The 13,401-nt window shown below is 42.7% G+C and overlaps 1 protein-coding gene across 6 annotated transcripts in view; it reads left to right on the top strand.

Moving 5' to 3' along the window:
• The window catches only part of CUX1 (cut like homeobox 1), a 441,436-nt gene that overhangs the window by 74,794 nt on the left and 353,241 nt on the right, over positions 1–13,401 (top strand). For all 6 annotated transcript variants that reach the window (XM_075074026.1, XM_075074022.1, XM_075074024.1 and 3 more), the window contains exon 2: positions 8,058–8,168. In XM_075074026.1, coding sequence (XP_074930127.1) covers positions 8,058–8,168 — 111 coding nt within the window. The remainder of the gene's footprint in view (positions 1–8,057; positions 8,169–13,401) is intronic.

The following is a 13,401-nucleotide window of genomic DNA, read 5'->3' as shown; positions in this document are numbered from 1 at the left end:
GTCACTGAAAGGACAAGTGCCGCATTTGTAAAGGGTTTCGACCTGAGGACTCTTAAGGATTGCAAGCAGGCACTCAGGCTTATCCTCATGGAGGTAGCCCTCTGCCTGCAATCTGACCTGGGTTGACGAAGCCCGTGTGGACTGCTGCCACCTCTGTGTGCAGCGCAGCGGCGCCAACAGCATGCAAGTCAGCTCTTAGAAAGGAGACTAAGTACTCCTGGCACCGACACGGTGCTGAACATAAGACTTTTTGGTAGGTGCAGATCTGTATCCCTGGTGTCCCAGAAGAAACAGAGGCAGGAGAGAGGGCACTCTCCCCCTCCTAAGCCTAAGGAGACAGTGGCAGGGAGACCTCAGCCCACACAGTCTACTTCAGGCCCAGCAGTTCCCAGGGGCTCATGGACTCCTGCTCTGCAAGGGGTCCAGTCGAGTCCGTCGCACTGCCATTCTCCGGACCATCATGGCTGGGGCATTCAACTCCCCTCTACTACGGAGACTTTTTTTAGGCGACATAGGACCTTATTCAGCTGACGGATCTGCCTTCTTCAAGGAGGGATGAGGCATTGGTGTTAGCCAGGCCGTCTATGGAAACCACCAACTCAGTGGCCCTTTTGAACTCTCGGGGCTTACCGTCAGTCAGACAGGTTCTCAGCAGCAGGAACCCCTCCACAAGAGCTACCTGCCTTGCCAAGTGGAAGAGATTTTCAGTTTGGTCAGTGCAGCACCATTCATCCCTGACTTTCACCTCAGTGCCACTTATAGAGCACTATCTTCTCCACCTCAAGCAGCAGGGACTGTCTGTGCTGTCAATAAGGATTCACTTGGCTGCCATCTCTGCCTTCCACCCAGGCACAGAGGGATGCTCAGTCCTTGCCAACCTGTTGGTCAGCCATTTTCTTAAAGGTCTCAACAGGCTATGCCCACAGGTTGGACAGTCTGTCCTGACTTGGGATCTCAGTTTGGTCCTATCCAGACTCGTGGGGCCGCCATCTGAGCCTTTGGTAACGTGCTCCCTGAGCGCGCACGTGCTCGCTCTCCCTCTCTCTCTCTCGCGCGCTCTCTCTCTCTCTCACACATATAAATACAAGGTCGCATTTCTGGTAGCGATAATCTCAGCTAGGAGGGTGTCTGAGCTCAGGGCACTAACATCAGAGCCCCCTTACACTGTATTCCATAAGGACAAGGTTCAGCTCAGGCCTCACACGGCTTTTCTCCCAAAGTTTGTCTCCCAGTTTCACATCAGCCAGGACATCTTCCTCCCTGTAGTGTACCCTAAGCCGATCTTGAGCAGCAGGGAGCAAAGGCTTCTCTCATGGGATGTCCACAATGCGCTAGCCTTATACGTTGAGAGAATGAAGCCGTTCTGAAAGTCTGACCAGTTATTAGTGGCAGTGGTAGATGGAATGGAAGGTCTTCTTGTCTCCTCTGAATGGGTTTTGTCGTGGATCATGTTCCGCATCCGTGAGTGCTACAGTCTGGCAGGGGTGCCTGCTCCTTTAATTATTGCGCATTCCACCAAGGCTCAGACCTCTTCAGTGGCGTTCCTGGCGCAGGTTCCCACCCAGGAAATCTGCAGTGCAGTGACGTCGTCCTCCATACACGCTTTCACCACACACTGTGCAGTCACCCAGCAGGCCAGAGACGATGCGGCCTTTGAAAGAGCAGTGCTCCAGTCACTGGCGATTCCGACCCCACCTCCTGAACTTGGGCTTGTGAGTCACCTGATTTGGAATTGACGTGAACAAGCACTCGAAGAAGAAAAGTTACTCACCTCATAACTATTGTTCTTCAACATGTGTTCATGTCCATTCCAATACCCACTCTTCTATCCCTCTGTCAGAGTAACCGACAAAAAGGAACTGACGGGGTGACGGGTTGGCAGGGCCCTATATTGGGCGCCATGAAGGACCGACTCCAGGGGGCGCCCAAGCCGACTGTATGGATGCTGCTAGGGGAAAAATCTTCCGGCTGTTGTGCACATGGTGTGCTCACACACTTGATTGGAATGGACATGAACAACAGTTATGAGAAGGTGAGTAACCATTTTTTCCTATCAAGATGCCTTTGTTTTGGATGAAACTGCAAATTGTGTGTGTTTCCCTTCACCGTTTTGCTGCATGCCTGGAGAAATGTCAAACATACAAAGCAGCTTTTTTTGCTACTCTAAAATATTCTATTCTTCAGACTATAATTGATTCCCCTACACTTGTCTCCTGTTGCAGGACTGCTGAGAAGTGTCATCGTTTAAACCTTTATTCCCTCTCTTCCCCCCCACCTTATCAGCAAGCAGTCAGTATACTTCTGCTGGCATGGTTAGTAGGCTGCAGAAACATGTCAAACATATAATGCAGATATCTTAGCTGCTGTAAGAAACACTTTCTTTTTCAGTTTCCCTTAATCAGGTATTTAAAGAGAGGAAAAATTTTCAAAGCTACATTGAATAAATTTTTGATCAGTAGATAAATGTAGTCTCAAGAGAAGCCTGAAGTGAACTATTACATAATACTCTTTTCATTTTGTTGACTTGGTAGCTAATGAACAGGGAATTATTGATAGTGTATTACAGAAGAAGTCAGCTTCATGGCACTGCACTGTCTTGCCCTGTGGCAAACTGCATGGAGCTCAGGCTCATGCACTCACACCTGCGAGCACTGAGGAGATTAAGCTTTGTTCCCCTAAAAAGGGAGAACAAGTGTCGGATAATTATAGTATAGTGCATATATATATATTATTTTCATTGATTTTATAACTAAATGTCTTGATGTGACATTCCTAGATTAGTTCCAAAATGAAATGGAATGCTACTTTTTCTAATGTTAAACTAGAACAGTTTCTCAGGAGATCATATCTCTGAGCCTTCCTTCTGGAGTCTTGGTTCCTGAGCTAAAGTTCTGAAGTAGAACTGTGACTGACCATAGTGTGGATTTAGGAGCATGATGCTGTTGTAGCTACTGTGAATGCATAACACCTATTGAATTCTGTGTGAGTTCAGTGTGGGCAGACCTGTTGAGAGAAATTTGGGCCCCGATACATCACAGTCACAAGTCCCATTTCACCCCAGTTATAAATATTTTGTGGGGACTTGTTCTCAGGGTCCTGGTACAAATGTTCCCCTGTCCCCACCCTCGTGTCAGTCCTGAGTGTGTGCAATGGCCGCAGGATTAGCCATGTAAAATATTGGAATAGCATGGGGAAAAACATAAGTGAGAGTAAGAAATGTAAATGGTGCAGGGGAAAATGCAGGGAAATAGTTTTTTAAAATTACAACTTAAGTTATAAGTAATGAGGCAAGAATAGTGCTGCAGGGTGTTGAATGGGCCTGTTGCTATGAAATTGGTCCTCAGCCCTGGGCCTTCTGTTATCTCCTGGTTCTGCCTGCAGAGTCACCAGCTTGTTTCTGTTTCTCTCCCAGTGGATCTATCATTTGCCACTAGGAAGGAGAGGAGAAGATGGAGGGGTGCAACACCTTTTTAGAGACGCAGGTGGTGGGCACAATCTCCGATTACCTGCCCTCTCCCCCAGTGGCAATTTAAAGGGCTCTTGAGAATTCTGATTCTCCTTCCCTTATCTCTCCTCCAGTGCCCAAAATTAAACTATTGTTTACACATCCTCCTCACCCACCTATTATCTCTTTCCAGTCTCCACCAAATCTAGTGTCTATGCGCATTCTCACCATTGATTCTTTCCTCTAACTTCTGCTTTCCACCTCCTGTTTCCCTCACTGCTAGGGTGAAGGGAAGGGAAGGAGATTGGAGAGACGCAGATTGGAGATTCTTGGTAATGCATGGTCTTCTCTGCTTGAGGTTCATCTTCTTTCACCCTTCTCTGGAAACGTTAAGCGTGGGTGGGGTGAGGAGTCCTCTTGCAGTGTTCTGAATACATAGGTAGTGTCCCCTTTCTGAGAACTCTGCCCAGACAGAGCAGTAACAAAGCCCTCTAATTCCAGAAGAGTCAGGTGCTCGCACATAGTGCTTCTGGGCAGGGAGCTGGAAATACTGGTTGCAGCCCTTAATTACAAAATGGGATTTTTGTTTCTGCATGTGTCCGGGAGTGTGTATGATCTGTTCAGTATTCTAGAGGGTCAGTGGGGGCTGCAAGTGGCCTTCAGGCTTTGAGTACCAAGGGAATATACCATTGCTGTCTCTGTTTTTAACATGTTAAATAAAAATTAAAGGAAAAAATATTAAATGATATTCTAGTGGAACTTCATAATTGTCACTAAACAGATTCATCATAAATTTGATTAATGTATTAATGTTACAGTGAATATCAAATTAACCTTGTGGTATGTCTATGATATAGTTCTGATACAGCATAAAAGAAATATTTGATGTTGATATTTAAGGATTCCTTTTTAATAAGACTTACATTTAAGAGTATAATGCTTTCTTTACCTTGTGTTCCCCCATTTAACAAATGAATGTAATGTTGGTGAAAGGGTCATGGACAGCTCCGGAGAGGATGGTCATTACCTAATCACAAAACAAGTGTACAATGGGTAATGTAAAACTTCCCTAACCACCTCCCCAATCTGCCTTAACTTGGTCTGACCACCTTGGGGTGGAATTAGTTTAGCTCCATGTCTCTGCTTGACCTCGCTTCTCGAATGAGAAAGTGTCCTGAGACGCCAACTCATTTTGCATAGGCCGTTGAGCAATGGTAAAGTTTGGATATCCTTCACTAAAAGTTTAGTAGCCAGATTTGAATTAGTGACCCTGGAGGTGATGAGCTCTGAATCCCCTGCACGGTTTGGTCCCCAGTATAACACCTTTTTGGTTTGGTTTCTGTTGCTTTTAATCTTGACAATTTTAGTCTTCAAAGTTGTGGTAAATTGTTAGACAACAAAAGAATATTTGGTCTGAAAGATTGGCATCCTGTAATTTTAATGGAACCTCCAATACTTTCCTCTTTGTAATCTTAAATCTCCTGTTATTGGCTACATAGAACCTATTGTGGCTGGTGGGCCACAAATTTGTCTTATGCAGAAGGTTTTGGGATCACAAATTTATCCATGTGGTATCAGTCTCTTACAAGAATAATTCAGTGTACGGTATTGAATTTTGCAATAATCCCAGCCTCTCCTGAGACATTCCTGTGTATGCCACAAATGTGAGAAAATCTTCCATAATTATTGTGGTGTTGCATCCAAAGCACAACTATTTTTTTCTATAAATGGACTTTGCAGCTCTGGTGTCCTAAATAGTTATGATCAAGAAATGAAGAACAAATTAAGATGGTGCTAATTTTTGGCTTGCCAGCCTTGACAATGTCTCTTTAAGATTTCATTAATTTCTATTCTACAATTTTTTTAGCTAGAGGACTGGATACTTTGCTTGTTTGAGTGTCTAAACTATTCCTAGCTCTTTCTGTTGTTACTCATAGACACTAGACCAGGTTCTCAGTTGTGTGTCTGGGCTGTGCTACATTATGCTTTCCATCCACTATGTCAAGCTGTCAATTCAGCAGCTCAGGAGCATTGATACATAGTTTCATATCTGCCATTCTCCTTTTTTCCTGGGCATGTCCTGTATGCTGAAGGGTGGCATAGCATAGGTATTGGTATGGTAGTTTCTTACCACCAACGGATTCCTCTGTGCAGAGGAAATTCTCAAGAGGCTGGATCAGCTGCCTTAAAATCTGCTTTACACCAGTAGAATGGCACAAAGCAAACAGGCCATGGGGGAGTGTCTGACGTACTATCTAATTCCTCTACTCTCATAGTGCAAAATAAGATCTTTGTCTGAAGTAGTTCTTCACGTTCTTCCTCTTCTCTAAAATTGGAAGCAAAAAACTGTATTGTCAAATCTGCTACTTCTCTATTTTTTTCTAATTCATTACTAATACTTCTTAGTAGACAGCATTTGCTTGATATTTTAGTCTACTGCAACTCTCTCCAATGTCATCAGTTTTTTCTTCTATATTTTAGAAATAAGCAGAAGTTAAAAGCAAGATTTCCAAATTGTTGTCCTTACCAGATTTTATTTATACTTTTGAAAAGCCTTCTGTTTATCCGTTATTGCACTTTATATTAAAGTCTAACCACATTAGTTTCTGTTGCCCTTTTGTCTTACATAAAATTAACTGGGATGAATTTCAAGTGTGGCTTTTCCAACAGTTAAATATTTCCAACTTTTTTTCTGCAATAGATTTCATATGCTGCTGTTATAGAATTCCAAGCCAAAATCTTTTGGACATATTGCCTTAAAATTTACCTTTAAAGTCAGAAATATTGAGGGTTTTTTTTTTTAAAGTGCCATGTGGATATTTGGATCACTATCTCCAGCATGGTTCCTAGTTTCAGATATATCATATTTTTTAAGATTAAATTAATTATGGTCTATATGTAACAGTAAGAAACTTAAGATATTTCTTTGTGAGGAAGTGAAAATTAAGGAAAAAAAACACTTACATCCATCTGAGTTGGTTACTGCAAAAGAAAAACCTCAGACCTGTCCTCTTCTCCCCCCTACTCCCGTCGGACTTACGGATTTATAAAATATGTGCACATCAACCCAGTCTATGCTTCAGACTTGCTAAATTAGTTTAAACCTAAGGGTAACAGAAGAGTGGCAGGATTTATACATGAGAGAACTAGTAATTTTAATCCAGATTTCTTTCACAAAATGCCTAGAAAGAGGATCAAGGGCTAAAATCCTGGCCTTATATTTTTTCATCTGATTGTGTCAATCTGATTTTTTTTTAATTGATATTTGTTTATATCTAAATCTTTTATTCAGTTTCATAGGACTGGCAATTTCTGCCCAGGAGAATAGCAGAGGTTTTTTAGAGCAGGAGCAAGATTTATTGGCAGAGTTTTATGTGGAGAAGATGTCCCAGAACCTGTCTACATTATGCCTCACTTTAGCAAGTAGTTTTGCTCACTTTTCATGAACATTAGATTAAGTCAAAATGAAAGAAAATCAATTAAAAGGAAAGAAAATGTAGCGCCAGATTCTCTCCTTAAATACATGGATATAGCGCCTGTTGCAAATATCTGAGTGGGAAAATTAATATTTTAAATATAACATTCAAATATTGCAGAAGCAAGTAGAGTGATTCAGAATGATGTGAATAGTGTTGGCTTATGTTCTGATAAATGACCAATGCAATGCAGCATGGTTTAATTTAAAGTACGGTGTTGAGTACAGAAGAAAGATGTGATGGTGGATATCGTATGTTGAAATCATTGTGGGCAAAGCTTGGCAGTAATGTTATAGCTGTATTGGTAGTTCTGTTTACTATAAATTGGTGGAAGTTATTCTGGCATTCATAAAGTATGACTACAGATGAAGGATATTGTGTGTGTTTCTAGTGGCAAAACAATCAGCAAAGGGATAACTACAGTTAATGATGATGTAACAGGGACAAGTTCCAATGTGAAGTAGAGACTGAGGAAAAGATCATTTGGTCTTTAGAACAGAAGGAAGTCTCTTTATTGTGGGATGTCCCCAAATTTTAAAAATTTTGTATGGAGAAGAACATAGTGATCCCAGTGAGTAGTGTGATTTTAAGAATAACTTTGAAGTAAAGCCATCATCGGTTGACATGGAGGAGGAACTTGTACTTCAGTTATTCAGACATAGACATAGCTTTTTCACTCAGAATAACTAAAACAGAGAGTGCTTCCAAAGTCAGCAAAGGAAATAGGTGATGTTAGCCATTTGAAAATGGAGCTGACTTGAACGTGAAGTAGACATACTACTTCTAGTTTGATTTGGGGATTATTATGAAGTATATGTTGCATTAGTTTTGTTTCTGGTATCTTACTATATTACCTTATTATTATATAATTCCAAATGTTTTTAGAAAAAATATCTACTTGATTTTCCCACATGCAAGCAAGTCATTTTTGGTTTCAGGACAGAATTTAAGTTCTGTGGCACATAGTGTTTAACTACATTCAGGGGAAGTAATTTCTGGAGGTTGGTATCTTTGTTCTGTGCATTCTTGAGAGGAGTCGGTATGAAGGCATATATTTTTATTTATCTGGGGTAAATGACCTTCTCTTCAACTAAGAGCAATTACAATCTTACTGTTTCTTTCCTTTTTCTTGACAGAGAGAGCTTGATGCCACAGCAACGGTATTGGCTAATCGACAAGATGAAAGTGAGCAGTCTAGAAAAAAGCTTATTGAGCAAAGTCGTGATTTCAAGAAAAACACTCCAGAGGTAATGTGAAAAGCTACTTAAGTTATTTGACTTTCTTGATATAATATATTTTAATTGACTTTTTGGGGATCTAAATTTGAACACCGTACTTAACATAAATGGCTTGTTTACATTTCATAATCCATCTAAAACTCAGAGACATTGTAAAAATCTTTTTTTGTGTGGTAATCCAAACTTTATCACTCTACATGCATGTAGACCCTTAAATGTGATAAAAATATAACCCCCCCCCCCCGTTATGGTATGGTTTTCATTAAACAAGCTTTGCAATTGTTTTTACAGGCCCATGTATGCAGGCCTCAGGCTTTAGCTAACCAATGCAAAATAAGAGCAACTTGTTTATCAGCACACAGGGGTATGAAACACTGACAAAAGAGGAACTGGGAAGGGGACCAGGGGTCCCTTGATTGCCAGCTCAGCTATTAGCAAGTATAGTGTGGCAATTATTGCTTGCTTAGGGTAATTCCAAGGAGGGGTTACCGGATGACCTGCTCAACACTGCCAAAGCACATGAAATATGTTAAAATAGCTTGCTGATTTGCAATATTCTATATGGTAATGGCTTTTGCAATATGTAATTGCAATTAAGGGGTTATAGAACAGTCAGCGTAATTGCAAAAGAACAATAACAGGAAATACCCCAAACTGGACTAACAGTAAAATAACCTGCTGATTTGCAATATTAAATTACCAGATAAGGCAAATAACTAGTGTAATCAATATGACGTTTTGCGGTTTTAACCTTTATAAGCTTGGTGAAATTTGTAAGGGATAGAGCAGCCTACCCCTTGCATGGGGACTCGCTGTCTCTCCCTGTATGCATACTTGTATCTCTTGTTATAACAATAAAGGTGCCTCGGCTTATCTGACCTAAAGTCAACTGGGTGGTTGTCTTTTCCCCCACAAATGTAAATCAAGGGTGAAATTTCAGCTCTGCTCTGCATTGGCCCATCAGTTTCCACTGAAATCAAATGAAGTTTTACCATTGACTTCAATGGGAACAGATCTAGGCCAGTGCTCAGCATTGGAGCAGAAGAAAATAATACACCAGTGAAGAGAAGTGGGCAAAGCTATGGAGGGGAAGAGATCTGAGTCATCGAGGGTTCAGAAGGAGGTGTGAGGCAGAGGGGATAAACATCTTTTCAAAGGCTGATTTCTCAAATAAGCAAAGTATCTGGAAGTTGGAGGATTTATATGTGCATTCTGCAAATTTTATGTGTTTTCTCACCTTTCTGTGAAGAACAAAACCTCAGATTCTCCAGAATGCAAAAATGACTTTCTGCATTTACCAGTTTGTTGGCTTATTTGGAGAACTGTCCTTGGCAAATTTCTTCACACACTGACAACTGTATTTTTATCAAGCAGAAATTTACTGAAAAAGGTGCTTTTAAATGCATTGTGCGAGGTATCTCAGTAAACTTTTTAGTACATTGTCTGGCTGCTCATACTCAGAGGAGAGCCCGGCATTCTTATAGAGGCATTGTTTTCCCACTCAGTCTTTCAAGTTGGTGGCTTGCTTCTGCAGTAAATAAGCAAGACATACAGGTAAGTAAATGGTTTTTAATATGTTAATCATATGGTGGTAGAAAATAAGATTTTTTTTTTAAATAAAAACACAATACTGCAGCCTTTTGTTCACTAATTTGGTTCAGAATGTTGTCCTTGCCTTCAGAAGTAGAGATGGATTAGATCCAAAACAATGATATGGATCATCCTCAATATTTGGGGAAGCTGGGATCTGTTCCGACTTTTACAGGTTGAACTCACCTCTCTTTGTCATTGCCAGATCCCATTCTCCTGTAAGCTTGTATAGATTTCTTGATGTTCCTTTTTCTCTCTTTCCTCTGTTGCTATGATGTTTCCTTTTCAGTCTTCTCTGCTTCTGAACAGGAATTTCATAGTCTACTTCATCATACTCTACTTTTTTATGTCAGAATTAAAAAATAAAGTGAGCTTTAAAAAAAAAAAGGTAACTTAATGCAATTACTGCTTTCAGAGACAGAGGAAGTATTTCAGATGTGACAGGGCCAACCTGTTCTTCCTCAGTTGATTGTTGGTATAGAAGTAATTTTTCTTCAGGTAGTGTCTCTGAGTATTCCACTTGATGCATGTGTGCACCACGCACCCTTGATCATAGATTTTTATTACCAGTGTCCGTTCGGTTTGCCCATGTGCTATTGGTATTGTCGTGCCCCAAACCAAGGCTATATCAGGCTTTGTAAGCAAACCGGCCCTCAGTTCCTTCTCAGCTGCCTGGCCCAAGGCAGAGATAGCATGTCCACCTCTGTAGCACTCTAGACTCACCCAGGTAGCTAATGCACTTGCAGTGTCCATCGCTGACTGGGATGGCTTCTTTATGTGAGAGGCAGCATTTAAACCCCAGTGAACTGGACATGCCCCTCACAGGGAGAATTTCCCTCCAGGGAATAGAGCAAGTCTCTCTCTAACCAAAAAAGTTTTTTGTTTTTGTTTGTTTAAAATCCCCCCACCAAACTAACTACAACTAACAAACCAGCTAGCTAATCTAAAAAGAAACTACATAACTGCTGAGGTAGCCAATAAGTGAAACTTCTGTCTAGCCCTGAAATCAGGGTCTGGAAGAACAAGATCTCAAACTTTGACTCCTTGTGATGAAGCGTTCCCCTTGATCTGCTTCAAAACCAGGTCAGCTTCACTCCCCACCCACCCCCGGGCATCAGTCTTCGGGAATTTCTACCCTCACTTCCATCCTAGTGCAAGATTCCCCTAGTAAGTAGACCTACTCAGAGCCTCCTTCAAATCCTCTCAAAAAAACAGATCTAGTTCCCTTCTTGGGGCTTCTCCTTCAAAAAGACCTTGGTCTCTAGCTTCCTCAGAGGTCTTCCTTGAGTCTTGATACCATAGAGGGGAAACGCTCTTCTGGCACAGGGGATGTGAGAAAACAGGGTTCCAGGAAGAACCTGTAACATTGGCTGGGGATGGCACTAAACACAGAAGATCAGTACCATCGACTCTGACTTCTCTCTCAATGCCATTACCAAGTGTCACGATACCATGTAAGGCTCCAACCTCATTGTTGCAGCCTTGAGGTGCCTTATGCCTCTGATATAATATGACAAGGACAAACACTCGGTACTACAACATCTGTTGGTACTGCAGGACTTCAGATACCAGAGAGACTTGGTGATGGCTTCTGATCCAGAGTGTCTGTTGCTGGTAGGCACCAAGCATATTTCTGTATCGAGAGCCTCTTGATAGCTGGATCCTTTTGCATCCCCAGTACCATAACCTACCTTCTCCCCCCCTCCCCGCGGGAACTCCTCCATTTGAAGAAGAGGAGGATGTTGATGATGACCTCTCCTGTGCTGCTTCCATTTCAGTGCAGAGGTCTCCGATTATACCCTTACACTAACCCTCTCCCGAAGGGACAGGGAAGATGCTCCAGGATCTTATCGGTCCTGGTGGGAGTAACCCTGGAATCCATCTGGTCATATGTATGGGCCTGGCTGGGATGATTTAGTTGGTGTTGGTCCTGCTTTGAGCAAGGGGTTGGATTAGAAGACGTCCTGAGGTCTCTTCCAACCCTAGTCTTCTATGATTCTAAATGGCCATATTGGGATCTCTGGGCAGTCTATCATTGGTAATTCTCAAGGGCCCAGACCCATCCTATCATCCTTATGATAGGGAGACACAAGCTGCCCCCCCCCCCCGCCAAGCAACAGGAGGGAACGTTTGAGGAGCAGGATACCAGAGTGGATAAAGAAGCACCACTTCAAACCACCATCTTGTCCTCTTCACCAGATGAAGCCGTGATTTCTCCCTCTACATTGGTGGCTGATGATTTTTGGCAGTTCCAGGACCTTGTTAAGCATGTGGTGGTCTCTCTGCAGATACCCCTAGAGGAGATCAGAGAACCCTAACACAAGCTCTTGGACATTCTGCACTCTGACATACTATCTGGAATTTCCCTCCCTATTAATGAGGCTCTATTGGAAATCCACTAGGACCATCTGGCAAACACTAGCTACAGTGATACCCACTTGTAAGAGAATATTCCTACCAAGGACTCTGAATTCCTCTTCTCCCACCCACGTTGGTACTGCCAGTGACAGTAGTCCGCCTGGCACAGATGAGGTCTCCATCTCCCACAGCACTGCCATAGGGATAATCAGTACTGGTGGAATTCCACCAGACCAGGGACCTCTGCATGACGGAGGCACTCGAGTCTCAACCCCTCAGTACCGACATCATGGCACTGAGCCTTTGCTGCGCACAGGAGATATCCCTGCAATCATGTCATGCCCCTCCACTGTCAAGTGAGAGGTCAGATAGTGAGCCAGAGGAGGTCTTCCTAAGCTCCATAGGAGACGCACTATCAACAGGGTGCGGGAATGCCACCTATGAGCATCTCCATCAGGCCCTATGCCACCACAGTGGCCATCCTGGGACCCTGGGGTGACACAATAGCCTGCTTTGCACCCTTCAAGCTTTGCCCGGTGCCTTTGCGCCAGATGAAGCAGGCATGCCTCACCACCGTCCATGGCAGATAACTTCTGATTGTTCCAGGAGCTGGCAAAAAAAAGTAGCGAATACCTTCCACATACCACTGGAGGAGGTCAAGGACACGCACCAGTAGCTCCTTGATATCCTCTACTCTTCGTCTTCCTTGAAGACCACCCTTCCAGTTAATGAAACCATCTTAGATCTAGCTAAAAAAGTGTGGCAAAACTTGGGATCTATTGCCCCAATGTGCAAATGTGAGGAGAAGAAATATTATATCCTCGCAAAGGAATCAGAATTCCTTTTCTCCCACCCATCACCCAATTCCATCGTGATGGATGCCATGAAATCCTGTGACTGACAACACCATTCCAGGGCAAGGCCCTGTGATGGGGATTGGAAGCACTTTGATCTCTTTGGCAGAAAGGCATATTCCTCAGCAACCTTACAATTCCATATTGTCAACTATCAGGCATTCATGGCAAAATAAAATTACGCAAACTACAATAAGTTGAATGACTTTATTGGTAAACTGCCATCATTCAGGAGGGACAACTAGTGGCAAAAATATTGCTACTGTCGGTCCCTGACACTGCCGACACAGAGGATTGTCACGGAGTGTGGGGGAGTCCGGCCCTGCACCCCTCTTCATGGAACCCACAGTGACTTTTATCCAGCCAGTAAAACAGAAGGTTTATTGGACAACAGGAACACAGGTTACAGCAGAGCTTGCAGGCACAGTCAGGACTCCTCC

This window comes from Chelonoidis abingdonii, chromosome 20 (assembly GCF_003597395.2).
Source record: "Chelonoidis abingdonii isolate Lonesome George chromosome 20, CheloAbing_2.0, whole genome shotgun sequence".
Classification (NCBI taxonomy): Eukaryota; Metazoa; Chordata; order Testudines; family Testudinidae; genus Chelonoidis; species Chelonoidis abingdonii.
The sequence above is the reverse complement of the archived record's forward strand: the minus strand, read 5'-3'. Positions and strand labels throughout refer to the sequence as shown.